Source organism: Buteo buteo, chromosome 20 (assembly GCF_964188355.1).
Source record: "Buteo buteo chromosome 20, bButBut1.hap1.1, whole genome shotgun sequence".
Taxonomy (NCBI): Eukaryota; Metazoa; Chordata; class Aves; order Accipitriformes; family Accipitridae; genus Buteo; species Buteo buteo.
In genome coordinates this window covers 9,906,617-9,931,026 of record NC_134190.1, presented here as the reverse complement: position 1 = coordinate 9,931,026, position 24,410 = coordinate 9,906,617, and the positions used below count along the sequence as shown (strand labels likewise).

Sequence of the window (24,410 nt, the reverse complement as noted above, 5' to 3'; positions counted from 1 at the left end):
GACACATCTGTGAACAGTGTTGTAAATTGTTGATGCTCTGTCCTGGAATCAAAGTTTATTATCTTTTGAAACAATGAACTTCAAAACTTTTTGAAGATTAGAGAACAGAAGAAATACACAAGCGGATCTCAGCAGGGTCCTTCTGGCCCAGCATTTGGCCTCCAACAGAGGCCATAGGACGTACTGTTTAAGGACAGAACATAAGCCTGACCACTTTCTTTAGTCCGTTCCCCTCATGCTGTCCACAGACATTGGATTAGGGATGTCTGACTTGTCCCTTTAGTATCTAGACATTTATGGAGCTGTTATCCATGAAACCTTTTGATTAAATGCTGTCTGCATCCAGCATTCTCTGGCAGCAAACTGCAGAAGTTCACTACCAATCACATTAAAAAGTGTATTATTTTATATTTTTTTTCTCAATTTCCAATTTTTCTTCAATTTTCAGGGGGTGTTCCCCGGTTCAAGCATTGTGATTTGTTAAATAGTTCTACAGTCACCTTATCCACTGCCTTCGTGATTTTATAAATCTTGTCCATATCTTGCTCAGCTTTCTTTTCTCCAAACTCGTGACTGGTTTAGTTTTTCAAGGGAAGTTTTCATACCAACTGTCTCATGTGGGCACCAGGACTGTGATGTTGCTCTATGTATTTGTAAAAGGTGGAAGAGAAAAAAAAAAAGTGGCTAGATGGTAGTAGCAGTCCTTCAAATATTTACAGAGACTTTTCAACAAACTAGACCTCCAGCTAAATAGTTTTGACGTGTTTTTGTTTAGTGGATTGTAGATAAGTGGTATTGTCATCCAAACATAAAAAACTTGGCATGTAAAGTATAGCTGGCTGCTCATGTTGCTGTTGGTCTTGCAGAAATAATATTGGTCTGCATTATTTTTTGTGATGGACATGTTCAAACTAAAGATGAGCTAACCTCTGCTTTCAGGCATTTGTTCTTACATGTGGCCCAGTAACATCTTTGCACAAAGGAGGAGAAACTCTCATGTACACTTAATGATGTACTCTGAAAAGGATGGGGTTGCAAAGATTTACATGGTGGTAGCACCCAGCTTTCAGCATCTCAGAAACAAAGAGATCATTGCTTAATTTTTGGTTTCTAACCTAAATGCATATGGCTGGCAATTGAAAAAGAAATTTTTACATAGAAAATTGATATAGAGATAACTGAGGTAATAAGGTTACTCTTTTCTTTTCAAATGAAAAATGTCCTCTGCCATTTTTTTAGTTTCTTAAAAGTCTGAATAGATAGATTTCTTGGTAATAATGAAGTAAACAAGATGATTTATTTGAAGCTTTAGAGTCTGAAGGCCATTGAAAAAAAGAGAATCCATGTTTTGATCTAAACAAATAAATAAAAATGTGCACATGTTCACATAAGTTGTTTTAAATCACAGTCCAGAGTATACAGATTCTCATGAAGTATGGTTATATATTTTTCCGCTTTGTTAATTTATTTTGTCTTTCAGTTCATCTAGATCATTTTAGATTTGTTTATTTCCTATCTGAAATGAATAGGGAATGTAATTTTGTGGAATTTATCATAAGTTAACTACTGCTCTGTCAGTAGCGGAGCTGTCAGTGGCACAGCATATTTGCAGGGCGGTGTTTTTCATAAGTTTAATCATGCTGGGTTTCTGCTGACTAGCATTCTGCACTGATCAGTCGTAACTTTATACATGTGTGGGATTTAAGTTAAATTTAATTGACTACAAAAAGATGTATTTAACACTTCATTTTGCCATTAGCGGTAGTAATCCAATTAAGTGCAAATTGGAATAGGAGTCTCTTAAACACAGAGGAGACAGTAAATGAACAGACATAGTTTTCAAGTCTGAGGACTTTGGTTATTTAGTATAAAGTTGCAACTGGAAGACCTACTTTTTTATTTTTTGAGTGACAGTCCACAAACACATTCAGATTATGGATATTCAAATGGCCTGCCACTTGAGACCAGAAGCATGTTCGTTAGGGGCCATGCTCACCTTCCCACTCAGTGAGTGTGTGAGGTGGATAATTCTCGTGTCACTTCACTTTCTCTCAACTGCCCAATTGCTGCTAAGTATTTTCAGTAGAAGCTGTGCTTCTCTTCAGCTTTGATGATATCTCCCAAGGCTGTTTTACATCCTGAGCGTGCCCCTACTTTGTGGGTTGAATTTCATCCTCTGACACATGTACAGGGTTATGTTAGCGTGACAGAGAAGGGCTCGCTCCCAGCGAGTGCTCCATGTGATGTTCTTTAAAACCTGGAAGGGATGGTGAGCTTGAACTACAGAAAATTTCTCCTTGAGAAGGCAGTGAAAGCTTTCTCTGATGTGGGACCCAGTGGGTATCATGGGCCGGAAACCAGTCAGCTGAATCCGACTGCTTTATCTTTGATCTACTGCTGGCCATCCTCCTAAGAAAGCCATCCCAAGAAAGTCTCTCTGTCTTCTCCCTTCCAGACTGGTAAAGTCAAGTCCTCTCAGATCCTTGTGATTACCACAGCGGCTTCTGATTTGGTCATCCCCAGAACCAGTTCAGCCACTGAAGGCCAATATGAAGCGCTGTAAGCATTTGTTTTCTTCTTTATCCATTGCAGCAGTTCTCTGCCCGTCACGGCAGCCTGGATCCCAGGTGCATCAGCTCCACCAACACCGTCGTTGCATTCTTTAGGACTAGTGGAACTAACTTGGTTATCGCCATACTTGGCACCAGCGATGCTAAGACTGCCGCCTAAATCTCTATGTCTGCTTCTGAAACTGTTCAGGGAACTAAAGTTGGTGACAAACTCCAGCAACACCAAGATTTGCCATAAAACGGATGGCAGATCCACAAAAGAGCCATCTCATAGCCTGAGGTGTACTCTGCATTGCACACCGATCCTGGGGTCTCTCTGGCTGTTAGGAGTACTATTCTGGACTAAAACACATTGTTTCAGATAACTGCTTCTTGCCATGTCGCAGCCAAAAGGATCAATGACAAATGGCTATTTCAGATGGAAGATGGATTTCCTTGGTCTACTTCAATGGCAGTTGCCGTGTCCTCAGAGTATACGGTGGTCTGGGATGGTCTGGGGACATGCAGGTGTTCCTCAGCCACATTGTAGTTTAGACTTCCAGACTGTCATGGTTGTTTGTCAGGTGTGAATTCATCCCTCTGAATAAGCTCCTGTTCTTGTCTGATCAAGTTTTTTACTTTCTGCAGAGTCGTGGTTTAACCCCAGTCGGCAGCTAAGCACCACACAGCCACTTGCACACCCTCCCGCAGCGGGATGGGGGAGAGAATCAGAAGGCTAAAAGTAAGGAACACATGGGTTGAGATACAGCTTAATAGGTAAAGCAAAAGCCATGCACTCAAGCAAAGCAAAATAAGGAATTCCTTCACCACTTCCCATGGGCGGGCAGGTGGTGAGCCCACCTCCAGGAAAGCAGGGCTCCATCATGTGTAACGGTGACTTGGGAAGACAAACACCATCACTCCGAACATCCCCCCTTCCTTCTTCTTCCCCCAGCTTTATATACTGAGCAGGATGTTATATGGTCTGGGATACCCCTTGGGTCAGTCGGGGTCAGCTGTCCCAGCTGTGTCCCATCCCAACTCCTTGTGCCCCCCCAGCCTCCTCACTGGTGGGGTGGGGTGGGGTGAGGAGCAGAAAAGGCCTTGACGCTGTGTAATCACTGCTCAGCAGTAACAAAAACATCTCTGTATTATCAGTGCTATTTCCAGCACAAATCCAAAACACAGCCTCATACTAGCTACTATGAAGAAAATTATCTCTATCCCAGCCAAAACCAGCACATGCAGGAGAGGGGGAGATGGGTAGACTGTTTGTACCTATTTCTTCAATAAAAATTTTAAACTTGTTACTGCAAGCTGTATGCAATATAACAAATCCATCCTGAACTCAGACTTCCAGTCCCTCTAATGGCATGCAGGCATCTGCCAGTCTCCCCTCCTGATCTCTTCCCAGGACTGGCAGGTATCTCTCTCTAGCTTCAAGGAGAAGCCTGTTTTTAACCTATCTTATTAGGGATCAGAGGCTTTGTATTACCTGCTGCCTCAACAACTGCAGCTGACTTTACTCAGACAAAGCATGGGAAGATTTACCTCTTGAACACCACATTTCCTTCAAGGTCCAGGAGGATCCATGTTCTCATTACAGCACTCCTGATCTCCCCCCCAGAAAAGACGGTGTCATAAATAGCAGAAAGGAATAAGCTGTCAGTTAAGTTTCACATCAGTGCGTTATGTTGGTCCCCTCCGGTTTACCAATTCTGATAGAGTACTCATTTCGGAGTACTCACTTGAGTTGAAGGGATCAGGTCTGTCCTTAAACTGTTATGGTCTATTTAGCACCTGTCGATGCGTCTGTTATTTACCTATCAACCAAGTTACTATACTTTCTCAATCCATCGTTTTAACATTCCTTAAAGGGCTTTTTCAGGTTCTTGCTTGTGGCTGGAGATGCTGCATGTGGAATTTGAAGACAAAGCTGTGTGTTCTCCTGCGTCCTCGGTTTCAGATCCTCAGCGTAGCTGTTCACTTCTTGGTCTGTGAACATGGATTTCTAAGTTGCTCTCACTTCTTCAGAAGTCCAGGCGTTGTGACAGATCTATCTTGACGATAGAGTTCCCTTTCAGAGGTACCACAAGTTTGTCTCTAAGACAGTATCAGAATTTCACCCAGATCAGTTCTCTTTCCAGAGTCTCATGCTTCGATACTAGTAGTGCCCTCTTCATTTGCATCCTGAGATGCAGAAACATTGTTGGCAGGTCCAAGAGTTCTGTCTGACTCAATCAGTGGTTGCTTAAATGGCAGCAGGCTGTCAGTATTTACTGAGAAACCACCAAGACAGAACCAGTCAAAGCCCTGGTTTGGACTCCAGCAAGGTCCAAGCAACTTCTGGGGTGCTGTTGAAAAATACCTTTATTTCCAGTCTCTGTCATGGGGCTACCCAGGGCCTCCATCTGCGCTTGCAGTGGGTGCTGATCTGTCTCCGAATCCTTAAGGTTGACACAGCATTTGATGGAGTGGCTCTGTGGTCACTGTTTGCATGCAGGACTGTAAGACTCTCCATTCACTTGCTTAGGTCCACGTATAGCTGTGTGGAACCACCCATCATGTGAATGTACATTTGAGCGATCATGGAAAGAAAGAGTAAAGAAAGGAGAAATTAGGTTCCGGTAGCAAATATTCTCCGAGATGCACAATCCACATGCACATATGTTCCCCTCCCACACTTGCAGTCCCTTCAGAGTAGTGTGTTGGCATGGAGGAGAGGCAACTGAAATTAAATGCCCTTTACCTTGTTTGCCCATCTGCTGTTTTTTTTAACCGGAATATTATTTTTCTAGTAAGTTGAATGGCACTGAGATTTGGGTGAGGAAGTTTGTCATTATAAATGGAAACATGAGACTTTATTTCAGAAACGTAGGTTCTGCTGCAGATTCATGGTAGACATATTTTGTATCTTCGGAGTCCTTCCAAACCCTCCCTACCTTATCATCCCTCTTGTTAAATGAATGCATGTTATTGACAAAATTGCAGAGGGAGTTTTAAATGCATTATTATAACTATACCAGCATTCTCCGTAGGTAAAGAAAACATTGCATCCGTCTTACCTTAAAGACTGATGCCCTTCTTATGTTGCCATGTCCCGGCTTACAGCTGGCCCCAAAGGAGCAGCCAGGTCCCTTCCCTCTCCCCCTCCCGCAGGCAGTCCCCATCCCGCTCCTGCCGCGGCGGCGTTCCCTGCCAAGCAGCAGGTGGGAGCGCTGCGTGCTGGGGATGCACCCTGCTCCCTAGGGCGTCAGCTGGGGTCAAAACTGTGTTCTTTCATTCAAGGGAAATAGGAAATTGAACAAGAAGGGGAGAGATCAAACAAAACTCTGGAAATGTGATGCTAAACAATTTAAGCGTTTTGATTCACCAGCTTAGAGTGACCTCATCCTCCACAGATGTTTCCCTGAATTTTTCCTGTAGGTTTGCAAGCATGTGAGCTTTCTGGATTCTTTGCTGCTGTGGTACCCATGTACTGTCATTAGTCTAAAACATTTTCTTTCCGTTTTGTATTTGTAGGAAACTGTGCCTTACTTTTTAGGCAAGACATGTAACCAAGATCCAAAGTTTCATTTGATTCTTTTCATCTTTCCGACCTTATCTTCAGCAACCATATGGGCTAGAAATACAGTGACTCTAAATGGAAGTATATAATTCTTCAAAAGTTGCAAGTTACAGCAGTGTCCTGTTTGCTACTTAACGTTAGCGAGAGGATTAGCTTGTCTTTTTATTTTTCTGTTGACACACACCAGAGCTACCTGCCTTTCACTTTCCAAATGTTCAAAAGTACAAGCTAGCAATGGTATTTCATGCAATTCAGTTGTGCGTTTTCCTGATGTCTGATTTCATAAAGTGATTGTAGCTACATTAAAATATGTCAATATATGTGTCTGAGAGGTAATTTATTTAAATTGTTCTGTGTACGTCAGACTATAAGGCTTTAAATCAAGACTGAATTATTTTCCTAAAATATTAAGAGCAGCTCAGCCAGCCGTGATTGGCTTAATGCAGGAACTATTCGTATCTGTAGCTCATGTCACACAAGATCTCACGTTTTCATAAAGCCCTATCTATTCTTAAAATCTCTGGTGTTTTCACATTGAGGGAACATTTCATGCTGCTAATAACAACAATGATAACTTGAAAGATCCTTTCTGTCTTCAGGCACAGTCAGTGCAGCGTTTTGTGCCGATGAAGGACAGTGAGAAAACTCTCACGACTTCCGAGGGAGTGGGAATAGTCTCTGATACCAATCATTTAACGTCATTTTTCATTCCTTTCGTCTTCAATAGTTAAGTACATTTTAATGTCCTCGTTTTACCAGTGGGGGAAAACTGATAAAAGTGGAGATGTTTTCATGCTCTTTGCTCTGAGAAATGACGTTAGAATATGGGCTTAACCCAGGGAAGTTTTCTGCCTCCTGTAAACCTTCTGGGTTGTGAGTCAATGTCTGTAACTGTTATTTCTATTTTAATTTTCTTTGGTTAGTACATTTAGTTTAGACTACTAGCAGCTGAAATCTGCTTGGTAAATCCACTCCTGGTGCTAGACACAGCAAGAGCTGGTATTGTTTTGACAGGCAGACAAACAGATTTACAGTTTTAAATTGAACATTTCATCCTTTGGAGCTATTATGAGAACTTGGTTAAAGCATTAATGGGATGTTAAAGTAATAGTATTTTGACTTTTCCTGACAAGTATAGCAAATTTTTTGAGTGACAGTTCAGCAAAAGAGATTCCAACCTGCAAGTATTGTTTTCAAAGGGACATCATACAAATTAACTTTGTAAAATAATTGTTGAAAAAGCATTTTCCTGATAGTACGTGGAAAGTGGCTGTTCCAAATCATGGTACAGTGCGTTGTTAAATCAGTGGCTATGTTTTCAGACGCAATGACATTTTGAGCTTGACCCTGCTTTAGTGCATAGAAGGATTTCTTGCAAGTTCCTAAAATCTGAGGCCAGAACAAGCTCGTTTTTGTGCTGGGAGGCTGCTGAGCTAACAAACTAGCTAATTCAAGAGGCATACCTACGCGCGTGTAGTAAATGCAATAGGTTGCTAATTTTAGCTGATGTGAGCTGGGAGCAAGCCAGTTGTAGAAACGCAAGATTTTTTCACTTGTTAGCTTCCTTGTAAGTCTGCCTTGCATATGAGTAATGAGTATTTTTTTTCATACTTTCCAGATACTCTTTTAGCTTAGGGAGTCGTTAATTTCCTTTGGCCCCCTTCTAAAGGGAAAATATAACATATAAATGGATGGTGGCTTAGATACAGTGTACCACTCTCTGGTAGTTATATGCTATAGGCTGACCTGGATGGAGTCTTTCATAGGAATCTCCTAAAAAGGTGCATGTGTCTTTGTGTGGGACGGAGAAAAAAGAGACTATGGACAACTGTGGAAGAGGGCAGGTGAGGATGGGAGAAGAGCTGAGAGTAGCTCAGTGGGGTCTCCCGCTGATGCCAAAGAAACCTGGGGGGGAGATCATCCTTCCCACCTCTAGCACACCAGACCGAACTTGCATGGTTAGGACATTCCCGGTGTCTAGATTTCCATCAAATCAACTTCTCCGGCTTTAGTCATGTTCTCAGCACTGTTTAGTCCTAAAAGACAGACCTGCTTTGTAAGGCTTTTCCTACTCACTTTGCCAGAGCTCCTATTCCTTTCTCTATTTTTAAACAGTACGGTTGTTAGGTCTAAGCTCTTTGCTGCTCTTCGTTTCTCTTCAGTTCCATACAGGCAGTATGGAAATTGCTCCATTTGATCCCTGCTTTTCAAATGGAAGATTAAATTAAAGAAATGCAGACAATATGACTAAGGAGCTTGTTCTGTTTGAACATCATTATATGTAAAGAGAGTTTAGTTAACAACTTGTTCCTTTAATTTCTGTTTTTTTCCCCTCAGACTCATGTTTAGGGATTTTATATTCAGTATCTTATCTGACCAGATAGCAGTTGCTTGTTGCTGATAACCCTTAAACTGGTTGCTGTTTCGTGAGCCATTCTATAATTCTGTTTTAATGGCCTTTCTTCTTCTGTGTGTTAGGGGTAGAAGTTGTTCTAATGATTTACTAGCCAAATCCTAATTTTCCAGTAAAAAACGATAAACCTTAAATTGCAAACAGGTAATTTAATGTGAAACTCTTCACAACATTGCCTGATGTTCAATGAAGATTTCCAGATGTCCCTGAGGTATTTTAGTTAGTTTCTGGCAATATACTTTCTCTAACTGGTTATGTTTAAACAGTTTCATTCTTACATGGATAACTGGGTGGAACTGGTTTTCTGATTAGGCTTCGATGGGGAGCTCATTAATTTGTCTTTGGGGAGGCATCCTGTCTTTTTTCATATCTTTGGAGTGCCCAGTGAGGAAGAAGAACTCGGACTGGGATGGCTGTTGATGTTAGCTGTCATAAAGTCTCTGCACCTGCTCATAGTCAACGTGCTTTATCTTAACAGCACTTAAACAATGATTAGTTTAATTGGTTTAGTATTAAGGCTTCTGCATAGATTAGAAATGTAGTGTTGTTAAATGGCTGTAATGCAGAGCCAGTAGATAAATTCTGTAGAGCTACATAATATAGTAAATATATTTTTTTGAGTGTGTTTAAAAAACTGTACTATACACTTTTGCTGAATGTTCATATATTGACATTTTGTGTGAGTAGTTAGGCATTAACTGTAGGTTGCGTGGTCGGCATTTGCCATCCTTGCGTTGCCTTTCTTCTGTGTTTCAATGAAATGCTCAAGTTCTGTGGAACTTTACAGTGGTTCAGTCTCTGCTGGTTTCTTATACACATAGTAGTGGGAAATCTCAATCAGTATCAAATGTCATGTTTCATTCTGTATGTTTCATGCTGGGCAGGAAATTAACTCTTCTTTGGGAAAAAAATATCCATTTCACTTTGGTCAGAGATTTTCAGATGTGCTGAAATGTTGCATTTGATTCCTGTTCACATATGGATGTTGGCATTTCTCAGCTGAGGATCTAGTGTTACCTCAGTGGTTAGATGTTTACTGCTGTTTGATCTTCAAGGTCTTCCTCATCAAGCACGCTGGTTTTGCAGCTAAAAATCTGCCGGTTGTTACTTTCTTCACTCAAGCCAACAAGCTAAATGCACAAAATGAGACCAAACTCTCACAAAGAAGATCTTTCTTGCTCTCATTAGCATAGGGTAGTTATGTCCTTACACCCCATCAGAAGTCTCGCCATCGAGATTATCTTGATGTGAGTAGCCATGACGTGAAAAGATGCTGTCAGAAAGACAGCCCCAGACGGCAACTTGTCATTTACTCTTTACCTGTCCCAAGGCCAAACAAGATTTGGCAGGCTCTCACGTCTGGGATGAAAGTGTATCACAGGGGAGCCTCCTGATAAGTCCAAGGTGTGTGCCTCAGGGCAAAGGTGTCTCGCTTATGTTATGCTAAGATGTTATTGCACAATTTATACAGCTAATCCGCTCTGCCCTCGCTAATGGTGCCATGGTATTTCATCTACTGTGTGAGGAGTAGCCCAGAGTACGCCTTTGTGGCTGCACCTTTAAACCTATCATTTGCTGTATTTCCCTTACTAGGTTGTATGTGTTCTTGATTCTTGGGAAGAACCTTTTATGTTTTGAACTAACGAGTTAATCATTTCTGTATCTCTTTCCCCTAGCTTTGGTGAGTCCAGGACGTTATTCTGCCCTTTCGGCTTTAGTGCGTCTTTGCAACTCAAACACTGGTGAGAGAGGTGCTGAGATGTGGGGTCTGAGGAGCCTCTTGCTCACTCCCACACCACCTCTTGTCTCTCTCAGGCTATAGGCAGGCCTATTCTTTCAGAAAATGTTACTCAAAGGGAAGAAATACTTCTTCCTTTCCCCAGTTTTACCTTCAAAGTGGTAATCCACTCCTGCTAATATAGAGTTAGTGGAAAAAGTAGACTGTATAGTTTAAACTTCACCATTTGTACCAAACGTTATTAAATTTTTGCCTGTTCTTGATGATTGCTCACTTTTGGGAGCCAGCAATATGGGTATTTCTTGGAATGTATTTAGTTGAAAACCTATAAATTGCATATGATTAGATTTAGATATAAAGCAGTGCCAGCCACATCTGTGGTGATGCTAAAGCATCCTGTGGACCAAACTGAATGGTTTTAGATTGCATTGTTTTTGCTGAGGTGCCTGTTAGCTTTGTCATCGGTGAGATGAAGTGTGCACAGAATTTACTAATGTGATTTGTTTGGTTGTGGAAGTTGCAAATGGGAAAAGGAATTAAGCAACAAGAAAAACAGAAAAGCAGGATTCCTGGGGGATGCTATTGCCCAGGTAGCCAGGGAGTGTACTATAGGTCTGTATTCTGATCCAGATGATTTAATAAGATGAAGACGCATAGAAACATGCAAACAGTCTGCTGGGTATAAACATGTGCAAAAGTACTTTGCAGACCTGCAGCTTTATGTATTCCAATCTCATAACAATGGAAATGGATGAAAACTGTGATAAAATGACTGTGATAAAATGGCTTCTCTTATAAAGTGACTACATTTGGGGACAAGGGGAGAGCAGTGGATGTCATTTTTTTACCTTGACTTTAAGAAGGCTTTTGACACTGTCTGCCCCTGTATTCTTGTCTCCCAGTTAGGGTGTTAAGATGTGGGCGGGTGGACAACCAGTGGAGTCATAAGTCTGGTTCCAACATGTACAAATGCAAAGCCCTGGCAGGAGGAGCCCCTGCAGGGAGACGGGCTGGGGACTGACCGACGGACGGACAGACGGACGGACCGGGGAGCAGCAGCTCTGCAGCAAGGCCCTGGGGGTGTGGGGGGGCAGCCAGCTGGGCAGGAGCCAGCAGCACGCCTGGCAGCGGCGGGGGGGGCACCTCCTGGGCTGTAGGAGTGAGAGCACAACCGGGGGATCAAGGGACGGGGTTGTCCTCCCCTACTAGGCTTGTCTACCTGCTGTGTCCAGTTTCGGGCCCCCCGGTACGGGAGGAACATCAAAAACCTGGAGCGAGTTGAGCGTTGGGAGAGCACAGCCATCAGGGCTGGAGCACTTGTCTTGCGTGGAGAGGCTGAGGGACCGGGGCTCATTCAGCCTGGAGAAAAGGTGGTTTGGGGGGATCATGAAGGTGGAGTCGGGCTCTTCACAGTGGAGGATGGCGGGAGGGTGGACGAGAGGCAACAGGAATAAGCTGAAAGAGGAGGAGGCACGGACTGGCTTGTTCCCCTGAGGGCAGTCACGCCGTGGAAGATGTTGCTCACAGAGGCTGTCTAGACTCTCCTTGGAGGTTTCCAAAACCCAGCTGGACAAAGCCCTAAGGACCCTGGTCTGATCCCATAGCTTGCCCTTATTTGAGCAGGAGGTTGGACTAGAGACTTGCTGAGGTCCCTTCCCACCTGGATTAGCTTGTGGTGTTATGAAATACTCATTTTTTTAATTTGGGAAACTAACTTAGTGGTGGAGGTACTGGTATGATTCCTTGGTGTATATATCAACATATATCTTCTCTACAATTACCTTTAATACATGAACTTGAGATACACTGATTTTATGGGCTTACCAGGGTGTAATGGTACAGAGCATTAAAATTTCATTTGACTTTACAAAAATGTATGCTGTCATTTAGGCTAATGGCACTACTCAAATGAGTGCTAGTACCACATATTAACATAGCTGCACCTTTTCTGGAGCTTGTGTTAGTAGGATTTTTGCTCTTTTGGTTAATGATGAGAAGGTATGCTAATAAAATAGTCATTCCAGTATGAAAACCTGGTGTGAAATGACCCTTAAAAGAGGATTGGGGAACCTCTCTCTTGCTGACAGCCAATACAATACCTTTGATGGGTCACATATCAACCCAGAGCTTAGCGTTATCTGTTAAAAACACTAAGAAGAATAGTAATGTGTTTACTGGCAGTATGAAATCATGAAACCATACTTTCTTCATCCACAATTTATGGAATGGTCCAGTATTTGCTGATACAAACATAAGGACAAACGTTGACATAGATGAACACTTGATCCAATCCCTACCAGACTGGTTTAGCCTTTGAATGTCAAAGCTCCCCCCCTCTTTTTAAGTAATTAATGTCAAATTGTGCTTTACGTACAGATCAAGTGGTTTTTAAGAGTCCACTCTGTATATGTTTAAACTGGTGTCCTCAGCAATAAAAGCTCTTAAGCACAGATTAAGCCTAGTGACAGAGGTTTTCAAATATCGCTGCTGACTTGGAGTGCCCCAGGTTCTTTGACTTGCTTCCTGACCTCTGAAATGGGGAGTGACCACCCTGTGACCGTCTCAAGAAGGCTGAAGTTAGGCATCTGAAATAAGACTATTAAAGTTGTTGGTGTTTGACTTTAAAATCCTCTCTATTTGTGCTTAAAATTAAGCACAGCGCTTGGGGTTAATCTTGTTAAAACTTTCTGTTGACTGTGAACATTTCCATAGTTGTATGTGTGGTTTATGTAACCAAGATTTTGGAAAAACTGTAATTTTAGGAAAAATACTTATGGCTGTACTTAACGTGTAGGAGGTAGTATGAAGCTAAAGGGGTAATTTAATAAAAAATGAAAGTTTAGTTATGCCCTGCTGTGTTTAATGTAAGTTCTGGTGGCCTTGCATTTGCCGGCAAGACTTACTTCTTTATCTCATAATCATGTTCTTATTCATGGAAACAGACCCAGTGGGGTGATTCATGAGTGCTTTTGATAGTTTCAGTGAAATCAAAATAAAATAAGTATCAGATGTCAAGAATAAGAATATTTTGAATATCTAAAGACACCAGGAAGCTTAGCTTTAATCAGAATAAGATCTTTAGTAATGGTCTCTCTCTCTTTTTGAAAACTCTTCCATCTTTGGATCGCTACCATTGTTACATGTCAGAGTAACCTTTTAGCTGTAAGTTTAAGACATCAGTTAGTATTTGAACACTTTCAGAAGAGGCTTGATCTTACTTGCAGTGCCCTGGGAGCTGGAGTACAGATTTAGGGTCTAAAGTTTAGGCACTTAGATTTGAAAATCTGGTCTCTGTATGGAAGCCTACAATGATGTTTAAAATTCTGCAACATGAAGTGAGCTCATGAGATGAAAATTGGGCTGTTCCCTGGACTGTAGGGGCAGGTAGTGGTTGCTTGCTCTGTGTTGCACAGGGTAGCATGAAGGGAGAAGGGAGCTTGCTGCCTTGCTTTGGTTCCTTCTTATTCGCTTCCTCTTTTTTTAAGTGCAAGCATGTAGCTCTATTAGAAGGGAGAGAAAGTGTGGGTGTTACAATAACGTGTAGGCTTTGAGACAGGCAGTTCTGGAAGTTACTTAAACAAAACCATTGAGATCATTTTGTCAAGACACTGTCTAATTCACCAGTAAATGCTTTGGAAGAAAAATCAGATCACTTACACCTTTCCTTTATTTGCTGCAGGAGTTACTCTGCCAGGTTGCTATCTACACCATCACACTTGTGTTCTTTTGCTCAATTTCCTGTGCACAGAGCAAAGTGCAGCAGAGAGATTACATGTGAACAAAGTCATGTTTAGAAACATCAGTTCTTCTTGTCGTGTTTTGAGTGTAGAGTTCATACCAAAGCAAAAGAATTAGACAGAGAATCTTGATAGCCAAGCAGAACATAGCCAACCAGGCAAAGCGCGAAAGAGATCCTCCGGTGTCCCTGGGATGTGAAAAGTGCGGCACAGAGCACAGCGGCACTGTTACCTCTTCTCTCGGGCTGGGTAACTTAATCCTATTTGGTGTAATACAGCTTATGAAGAAGATACTTTTTAGACATCTGATGGAGGCGACAGCACTTCTCAACACCACCACTTCACCACCTGAGACAAAGGGGAGTTACCGCTGACCGATGAGAAGGGCTTTGTGGTGGCAGCGGAGGTGAGCAGAGCACGTGGAGTGGCAGGGAGAGAAAGAAACGCAGGTCAGCTCCCCCCCTCAGGAGGATGCTTTCACGTTCTCTTCGTTCAGTGTCAGCTCGTTGATGTGAGTACACGGCCCTGGCACGTTATCACAATCCTAAAAGTTTGTAGCTCTGAAGGTCTGTTTCGCATTCTGGGACTGACGCTTGCCGCCAGTTTTGTTGTTGCCTCTGGAAATATTGATGCAGTTGATCTTTGTGTAAGCATGTAGCTGTAGATTAACAAACATGTGATGGAGTATCTTCAACAAAAAGAAGACATACAAAAGGAACAAAAAGCTAAAAATAAGTGAAATGAAGTTGTCAGGGATTCCTTTTTCCCCCAAATATGCTAGAGATCTGATTGTTAGCAAACACGAGGTGAATATTTCCATTAATAATAAGGATTTCTAAATTATCCAGGAGTAAAGTGGAGCAGAGGACTTTAGCTGTTGTTAAGCCTTGTAAAACCATTTTCAAGAATGTACATTTTACAAGATTTTATAGGTGGGTACACTGAAGCAAACCCATGACTCCATCTCTGGAATCACAAAAGATGAGTCAGAAATACAAATAAGAAACTAGTTCTCATGATTTCTGTAGACTGGAATTTTATTGGTGTAGAAGCAGCAAAATTAGTGGTTGTGAAGACTAAAGAAAATGACTATTCCTCTATGTAATGCAATACATAACTTGCCTTTGTTTATTCTTTTTTCTTTCCTTTTCAATTTCCTGAACAATTTTTATGGTTTGGCATGTGTTGAACAACATTTTTAAAAAGTAAAGCAGTAAATAGGTTATGGAAAATTCTGATCTTGTATTCATAATTAATTCATATTTTTAATTGCTTGATCGGTAGATTAGAGATACGTTTTTAGGCTTTCGTAAGCCACATTACATCTTTCAGCTGTGTTGGTTTCCGGTTCGCTAGCATGATGCAGGTTGAGTATGCTTGTTCCTCTGCACTGTATGGTTGGAACCCAGAATAGTAGTTATTTAATATTCTGAGGCATCAGGAAGCAGCACATCATTTGATCGTTCAATTGCTGCAGTATAGAACACCTTAGTCTTTTTTGTGTATGTTTGTCTGCGTGCATGTTCACAATTCCTGGCGCTCGTACCTTCCTAGCTATGTGTAATCTGCCCAGCTCTTCCCGTAGCGCTCCGGTACAAACACCAGCAGTATGATCGGTGTGGAGGCGTGATTGTGACGGGATAAAAGCTGCAGTGTGTGCATAAAAGGAACCAAATTACTTACGCTCAATTAACGTGGCCATGCTTCAGAGAGATCACCAAACCATGGCTAAAAGCACCCTTTTATGTAATTGCCTTGTTATTTTCTCTTTGATTTGTGTAAAATTGTTTTTGGTGTTATTGAAGAAAAAACAGTTGCAGTAGACTATGAATTTTAAAGAAGTCACCATTAATACCACTGATGATAACTTATTAGTGTAAGCCTCTCGTTTAATTGTGAAGCAATGGAAAGTACAAAACATTGTGATGGAAGACTGCTCAGCTTTGAATATGTTAAATCCAGTCTAATAAAGAATAGGTTTTGGTGATAAAGCAATAAATGCAAAGTTTGTTTAAAGGTTAAGTGAACGATTACTGCAGAAATTTCTTTCCGGATGCACAAGAGGAGCACGAAGTCCCCATAACTAGGATTTGGAGTCAGTAGTTCTGGCAAGGTATTCAAGCATCTCTTTCATGGGACTGCTGGATGTGACAGAACAGAATCTTACTCCTCACAGTTAAACTTCCTCTAGTAGGGCTGAGAGAGGAATAGGTCAGGTTCTGCAGAACTTCCACATTTGCACATTTCCACATTTATGTATGCTGTGTAGTCTTTAATCTTCCGGTCTGCAGGGAAATCTCCTCAATATCCATTCACCCTAAATGAATATATGTGTACATTAAGTTGGCATCGAGTTGCATACGAGATGTTGAACTTCCAAGTGTCTAGTGTTAGCACATATCCCAGTTGGGTTATGCTCTGGCACGGCGAAAACGTAACATCTTCTTGCCTTTCTTTTCATACTGGTCACTTTGCATTCTCTCCTGCCAGGCAAGCTTTTGGCATTGCCTGGATTTCCTTTACATGGAGCAGGAATTTCACCCTGGATTCATCAGCTCCAGTATCTCTTGCAGATGCACAATATGCGTTGGCTTTCCTCCCACCGCAGTACAGAAGCCAGCCGGTGTTTCTGCAAGAGGATAGTCTTTGTGCCACTCAGAGGGGGCTGTAGGGTTGATGGGTACTGGGAGGTCTGATTTTTCTCCTCTTACCTCCTTGTGAAGTTGACTGTGAGAATTCTGTCCCTCTATACACTGTCTTAAGGTTGTTCTTTACCTAGAAGTGCACATAAACCTCTGCTCCTGGGTAACCCTGTGCAGGTAAAACATACTACATGGAGTTACTCAGTACTGCTTCCCAAAATGTGTATGCAGCTGAACCTTTTCAGAGACATCAGCCCTCTAGTCACATCAGATTCTTCCTTTGCTTTGAATATTGCCAATCAGACAAATATAGGTTTGGCTAGCAGCCTAATGAATGAGTTGTAAAAGCTTAAGAAAATGGATTTACATCCATTTAATATTTGGCTTCCTCTGCACGACCAGGGGTGCTAGCTGAGGCAGTGCCTATGACTGAGTGTATGTTAGGGAGGAAGTAAAAAAAAATGAAATAATTAACTAACAGATTAAATATCACACTGTTGAGGTAAACAAAGGTGTGTAACATCAGGTATCTATAAAAAAATAAGCTTGTAAGTATCAACACTGAAATTCAGTCTATATGTATTTTTTGTTATAGAGGAAATTGGACTCTGTACAAATATAAGTACTTGCTACAGAATTATTCTGCTGAATAATACTCCAATTCATTTGCTTTTCAGTACACCCCTGAAACTCCACATGCATACCTGCTTAAAATCAGCAACAAATATAGCTAGTAATGAAATAATTCAAATTTAGTTTATTTTGTTTCATGATGCACAAATAGAAAATCATTTAAGTGTGACTGATTTTATTCATCCACAGTAGATGCTCATCTGAAATGCTCCTGAAGTTCAGTAATTGGAGCTCTGAAATACAGTATTTGACAGATGGTGTGGGTGGTTGTGCCGTTTCCATGATAAATCTACTTACAAATATAACCATGAGGAAGTTGTCTTCATTCCTTGACTACTGCAACATATAGATAGAAAAAGTGACAAACACGACATGAAAACGGATTTGTGTCTTGGTTCTTCATTTTCCTGCTATAATGATTTGAATTTTTAAACAAGTGCAAAAGAGAGGTTTCTTTTTGCTTTATCTGAAAAGGGGTTGCTATAAATGCTAAAATATTCTTTCAGTAGCCTTTCTTTTCTTACATTTCCTTTGAAGCTTTTCCTATAGTGAATTACTTTTGTAATGTCTTACAGCATCAGTTAGAAAGCATTGCTCTTTATAGATGAAAGCAAAAGAGATCTTTGCTAAGATACGTTTACTGTTAAAAAAAATACTGGAGGCTGGAGAGATGGACAGTCCTGTTGCCCCAGGGCTTACTGTTGAAACTTAGAGATGAGAAAATGGTATAAATAAAAATATACTGCATTATCCAGTTTTTATGTTTTTTTAATTCTCTTTGTCTTTTAACAGAAATCGCCGATGCTGGTACTAGAGGAACCCAAGATACAATTAAGGGTGTGAAAAGAAAAAAGATTGTGACTGAAAACCACCTAAAAAAAATACCAAAATCGCCTTTGAGAAGCCCTGCCGAAGCCAAGGTTAAGCAAAATGTAGACCCTTCACCACTAAAAGCTCTTCCAGATGCCTCCGAACATGCACAGGATCACCTACCCGTGCAAAATGGAAATCAATGTACCAAACAAAACGGGGGAGCGCTTAGTAGTGAGATAAGTGTTGAAACAACCAAATCTGAGACATCAATGCAGACAAAGCTTTCACTGACGCATCAGTCCTTAGATTTGGGTAAACAGGCAGTGGAGGATACTGATGCAAACCAACTGAACTCACCAGAGAAGAAGTCTCTCTCAAACTCCTCATCAAGTAAAACAAAGACTGACAGTAATGAATGTATTAATTTTGTTGACTGCAGTACGTCATCCCCATGTACACGTACTGCATTCGATGTCTTATTAAAAGCTATGGAGCCTGAACTGAACACCTTAGCACAAGAGTGCCCCCCTTACGGGATGCAGATAGAGAAACTGAGACCAAATAAAACTGTAAGCACCTCTTCTAGTCTCACGTCCAATACAATGAGCGTCCAAAATCAGTCTGCTTTGCCACAGCATGAGTTTGCAGCTGGACCTCACTATTACCCGTGTACGTTAAACAATGTGCATGTAGCAGCAACAGCCAAGACTGGACAAGCACAAGGCCAATCAGTTTCTCATTCACAAGACCTTATTACTAAAACCAGTCAACAAAATCACCAGGTTGTTATGTGTCCAAGTTTCACTAGATCGCTGGTGCAACAGCAGAGTCAAGAAAACCCCAAGCTCCAGCAGATATACAGCATAGCAGTAACTTCGTCTGTCGTTCACACCTCATCTTCCACTGTAACTCAGGTTTTTCCTCAAAACCAGTTAGTAGCCAGTTCGTCTTCACCTTTGTCAATTAGCACATCGAGTTCCACACACTTGTCTATAGGTCCCATGTACAATTCAGCCCAGATAGCATCAGTTGTAAACCATGGTGTAGAACAAATATGTAACCTCTTGAAAGACCAGAAGCCTAAAAAGCTAGGGAAATATGTCTGTGAGTATTGCAATCGGGCCTGTGCCAAGCCCAGTGTTCTCCAGAAGCACATCCGATCCCATACTGGAGAGCGACCATATCCTTGTGTGACGTGTGGGTTTTCATTTAAAACCAAAAGCAATCTGTACAAGCACAAAAAATCTCATGCACATGCTATCAAACTTGGACTTGTCCTACAACCAGATTCGGGTGGCCTCTTCTTATCTCATGACTCGGACAAAGCACTTAGCATTCATTCAGATGTGGAAGAAAGCGGTGAAAGTGAAGATGAAGGCACTGCTGATGAAAGACAAGATGATCAAGAACTGGAGCCTGCACAAATAGTGAAAGTCATTTCAAGTGCAGAAACATTGCGGAAAGGAAGCCCTATTCCATTGAGCAACCCAGACTGTATACCAGGTGACTCTTCATTACATGATACCGAACCTCAAGTAAGGGCAGCTTTACCAAAAGTAGTAGTTCATCCTGTAAATGTTTCTCCGTTAAGGGCCGATAGCCCAAAAGTAACAGAACCAGCACCGGAGCTTGCTGCAGCACAGAGAAAAGGAGATTTTAAAGTGACAACTCTTCAGTCAAATTTAACACATACAGCCTCATTCAAGGAGAGTGACATAAAGCAACATCAGAAAGCAGAAATGGGCCTGTTAGAGGAACAGCTGGGATCTGCAGTAGGAGCGGTCCATGCTCAGCTCCAGAGACAACAGGCAACTGAGGGTTCCCAAGATCAGCAAGGAAAATGTCTTTTGAGCCCTAGAAGTTTAGGTAGTACTGATTCTGGTTATTTCTCTCGTTCTGAAAGTGCCGATCAAACCATGAGCCCACCAGCTCCTTTCATAAGAGGATTGTTGAGCTCTGAGAAAGATCCAAACAAAAACCTGCCCTGTGTGCCACGATCAAGTGGTGTGGTAGCATCAGTGGTACAGACTGTTTGTGCCGAAAAAAATCTGGTTCTCTCTGGCCAAATGCGACCTCCCATGGCAACAAAAACTCTTGAGGAGCGTATCTCAAAGTTAATTTCTGATAATGAAGCTGTTGTGGATGACAAACAGTTAGATAGCGTGAAACCAAGAAGAACATCTCTTTCGAGAAGAGGAAGCATAGATTCACCAAAATCCTACATATTTAAGGATTCCTTCCAGTTTGATTTAAAGCCCATGGGAAGAAGAACTAGCTCAAGCTCTGATATACCAAAGTCTCCTTTCACACCCACTGAGAAATCAAAGCAAGTTTTTCTTCTTTCTGTACCATCCCTTGACTGTTTACCTATAACACGAAGTAATTCCATGCCTACTACCAGTTACTCAGCAGTACCTCCAAATGTAATACCTCCCTCTCATCCCCTTCGAGGAAGTCAGTCATTTGATGATAAAATCGGCTCTTTATATGATGATGTTTTTGTATCGGGACCTGCTACTCCACTGAACCAAGGTGGACACCCTCGGACCCTTGTTAGACAGGCAGCAATAGAAGATTCTTCTACTGGTGAAAGTCAAGTTCTTGGACCGGTGCGATCTGTAGAAGAAAGTTATCTGGGGTGTAATGTATCAAATGAATCTTTATTGCAAAGGAGCAAGTACCTGGCACAGGGATCAAATTTAGAAAAAACAAAGAAGTCCTCTCAGGTGCGAGGAACAATGTTTGAGTGTGAAACCTGCAGAAACAGATATAGAAAATTGGAAAATTATGAAAACCACAAGAAGTTCTATTGTTCAGAGTTGCATGGACCTAAAACTAAAGCAGCAATCCGAGAGCCTGAGCATAAGACTGTTCCCAACAGTACACAGCCTCAAATTCTACACTACAGAGTCACTACTTCAACTGGTGTCTGGGAGCAGACACCCCAGATAAGGAAGAGAAGGAAAATGAAAAGTGTTGGCGATGATGATGACCCACAGCAAAATGATACGAGCATACCATCAAAGAACACAGAAGGCCAAAGCAAGCCAGCAAATTCTTCTAGTCTCTCAAAACACAGCGCGACAGCAGTGGTAGGATCACAACAGCCGAGCAACCTTCTACTTCAAAGTTCCCAAATTCAGCTTGTGGCTCGAGGCACAGATCAGACTACCGATCCAAAGATGGCTCCGCTCATTGAAAAGCAGGCAAGTTCAGCTGCGCAAGAAAAGGTGGAGTTGAAAAGACAAGGGACTGGCATTTCAGTAATACAGCACACCAATTCACTGAGCAGAAATAGCTCCTTTGAGAAATCAGAGTCGTTTGAAAGAGTATCACCAGTTTCTTCTCAAGAGCCCAACAAGGTTGCAAAGCATCGCTCTTTGAATACAATTGTAATCCAAGAGGATAGACACTCTCATCTGAAAACTCCCCAGCATCATCAACCCCTGTCGTCTGAAGCACCTAGAGGGGAAGTTCAGGGAAGCCAAATAGTTTCTAACGAGAGGGGTGCCCCGCTTCAGCCGTCAAGACTTGTTCGCCAGCATAACATCCAGGTTCCTGAAATACTGGTCACAGAAGAACCAGACAGGGACCAAGAAAACCAGTCCAGCGATCAGGAAAAGACAGAAAGGTTTAATTGGCCACAGCGCAGTGAAACACTGTCAAAATTGCCAACAGAAAAGCTCCCACCGAAGAAGAAAAGAATTCGCTTGGCTGAAATGGAGCATTCATCTGCCGAATCGAGCGTTGACTCCACACTTTCCAGAAGCCTAAGTCGGGAGAGTAGCTTGTCTCATGCCTCCAGTTTCTCAGCTTCACTCGATAAAGATGAAACTTTGAAGGCTGAGAACCCTTCCAAAGTGGAGCCTGTTAGTAAGTCGTCCGAATTCCTCATGATTCCCACTGGCTCGCACGCACTGGCTGTGCCTGGACCTCATTACCGGGAAATGAGACGTGCTGCCTCGGAGCAAATCAGCTGCACCCAGCCGTCAATGGAGGTTGTGGACTACAGGAGTAAGTCGTTCGACTGTGGAAGCATGTCTCCATCAAAACCTGCCCCACTCGTAGAGATAGCTGCTCCGAAAGTGTCATCTGCAAACGGAGTTACTGGACATGTGCCTCTGCTAGAAAGGAGGAGGGGGCCATTTGTAAGACAAATATCTTTAAATATTACTCCAGAAAATCATCAGCCTCAAGTTAAATCGACTTCTTCGTTTCAGACAGCTCATGCTACAGATGTGCCCACAGTGCCATTGCACAGGCTGCAGACCTCTGGCAAATCTTCAGTGGAGTTTCCTTCAAGTACCCAGTATTCACAGACTCATTCCAGGCCTCACTCAGCAATTCAAAATTGTAATCCTGTTAGCCTGTCTTCAGTTCAGCAGCCTCTAGATCACGTGTTGAATAATCAAGGACAGCCATCCTCAACTCATCAGCCTTCCCAGACATCTACTAAAACAGCAGCCCAAGGGGAACAAGTGAGCACATACGCGCTTTCTTGTCATCCCGATGAAAAAAAGGATTGTTTTGCTCCCAAGTATCAGCTTCAAGTTAAAACGTTACATATAGGTCAGCCATACTCTTCTAAAATGGTAAAAAATACTTTATCAACTCAGACTGTTCCAAGTCAAGTTGGGATAGACCAGAATGCATCCTCCTTTGAATTGCAGGCTAAACTGTCTGACATGTCTAATCCATACTCTGTGCCTCCTCTAAAGCAAATAGTCCCCAATAACTGCAGCAGTCAAATACATCAGATTCCTCCTTTTGTGGTTCCTGTCCGTATTCACAGCAGTATGCCATCCTATGGCTTTGCAACTGTTACACCCCTTCCTCACATTTTAGTGACTCAGGATCAGGTAAATCAATCTGTTTGCAAAACAAATGTTGTGACAGTGCCAACGCTTGAAGGCAAAACTCAGCTGCCAAAATCTCACAAAGATCATCAGAGGACTTCGCCAAATTCCTTTGAATTTGAAAATTCACAACCAGAAAGTGGAACCAGAAATTCACCTTTGTCAAGCTCTTTGAATATTATTCAGAAAGTGCCAGTTAGCGGACTCTTCCCTCAACCAGAAGCTACAGCTTCAAGTAAACGAATGCTTTCCCCAGCCAACAGTTTAGATATTGCCATGGAAAAACAGCAAAAACGTGTTAAAGATGAGAGTGGAGCTGCCTGCATGACAGATGCTAGACCATTGCATTCACTGAACGTTAGATCTAATGACCCTACTAGTAAGCAAAAGAAACCAGTTTTGGTAAGACAGGTTTGCACCACCGAGCCTCTTGAAAATCACCTCTTAGATCCTGATGGTGTTGCCCTGCATGAAAAAAGCAGCAAAGCCAGTACTTCAGACCTGCTGTTGCCTGACCATCATTCATCTGACACGGGGGGTTCAGAAACCCTGAAGGAGTCACCAGAATCTGAAGACCGTAAGTCTTCAGCATCGCCGGTGTTTGTAGTTAGAAAACCATCTGAATTGTCTCCAGTGAATAATCAGAGTTCTCTTCTTAAGGCTGTAAGCAGCAGTCAAGAAAGAAGGTCCCCAAGTAACAGTAATGAGAGCAAGCACGTCAATAGCCAGGGCCAAGCAAAGTCTGTAACTACACTGGCTGCGATGAATGCCGGAGAAGTGCAGCGGTTGTCATTTCCAAGCCTCAAGACCACAACGAATTTTACCTGGTGTTATCTCCTGAAGAGAAAACCATTGCATCTGCTGCAAAATGATCAGAAAATCTCAGCCTATTCTACCTGGACCATTAGTCCCAACAATCCCAATCCACTTGGTTTGTCAACAAAGGTAGCTCTCTCCCTCCTCAATTCAAAACAAAAAGTTGAAAAACCGCTGTACACTCAAGCAAGAACTAGCCATCCCAGATCTGATGTACTGGTCTATTCAAGCAAGTGGAAGAACAGCTTAACCAAGGTACTTAAGCTATGCTTGATATATACTGATCATTTACAGAGGATTTGCTTTGGAAATCATGCTTCTTCATATTTTAGAGAATGTAATATGCCTGACATGTATAATAGATGTGCTTATTTATTTTAGTTATGCTGGATCAAACTGCTAAAAAGATCTTAAGTAATTCCATTAAGAAACCTGTTCATAAGGATTTGTCGCTTTTCATGGAAATTAGTTCCTGGATTTAAATCTGCATATGAAGTGTTTATTGTGTCAGGAATGTGTTTGGCTATTTTTTAAATGCAAAGGGTAGAACAAAAATCGTTCTGAGATAAATATTTGTTAAACACTTTTAGCTTAAAACAGGTTAATTTAAGATCATAATTGCATATTTTGCCTTAAAAATCAGCT

General features: G+C 41.9%; 1 protein-coding gene across 5 annotated transcripts in view; it reads left to right on the top strand.

Moving 5' to 3' along the window:
* The window catches only part of HIVEP1 (HIVEP zinc finger 1), a 131,546-nt gene that overhangs the window by 73,297 nt on the left and 33,839 nt on the right, over positions 1-24,410 (top strand). For 4 of the 5 annotated variants that reach the window (XR_012653781.1, XM_075052400.1, XM_075052398.1 and 1 more), the window contains one exon: positions 18,073-24,020. Coding sequence is in view for 4 of the 5 variants with exons in the window: in XM_075052400.1 (XP_074908501.1) it covers positions 18,073-24,020 (5,948 nt within the window). In the remaining variant the exon portion in view is untranslated. Of the gene's footprint in view, positions 1-2,455; positions 2,560-18,072; positions 24,021-24,410 lie in introns of all 5 variants that reach the window. The other variant, XM_075052401.1, reaches the window with a different exon arrangement.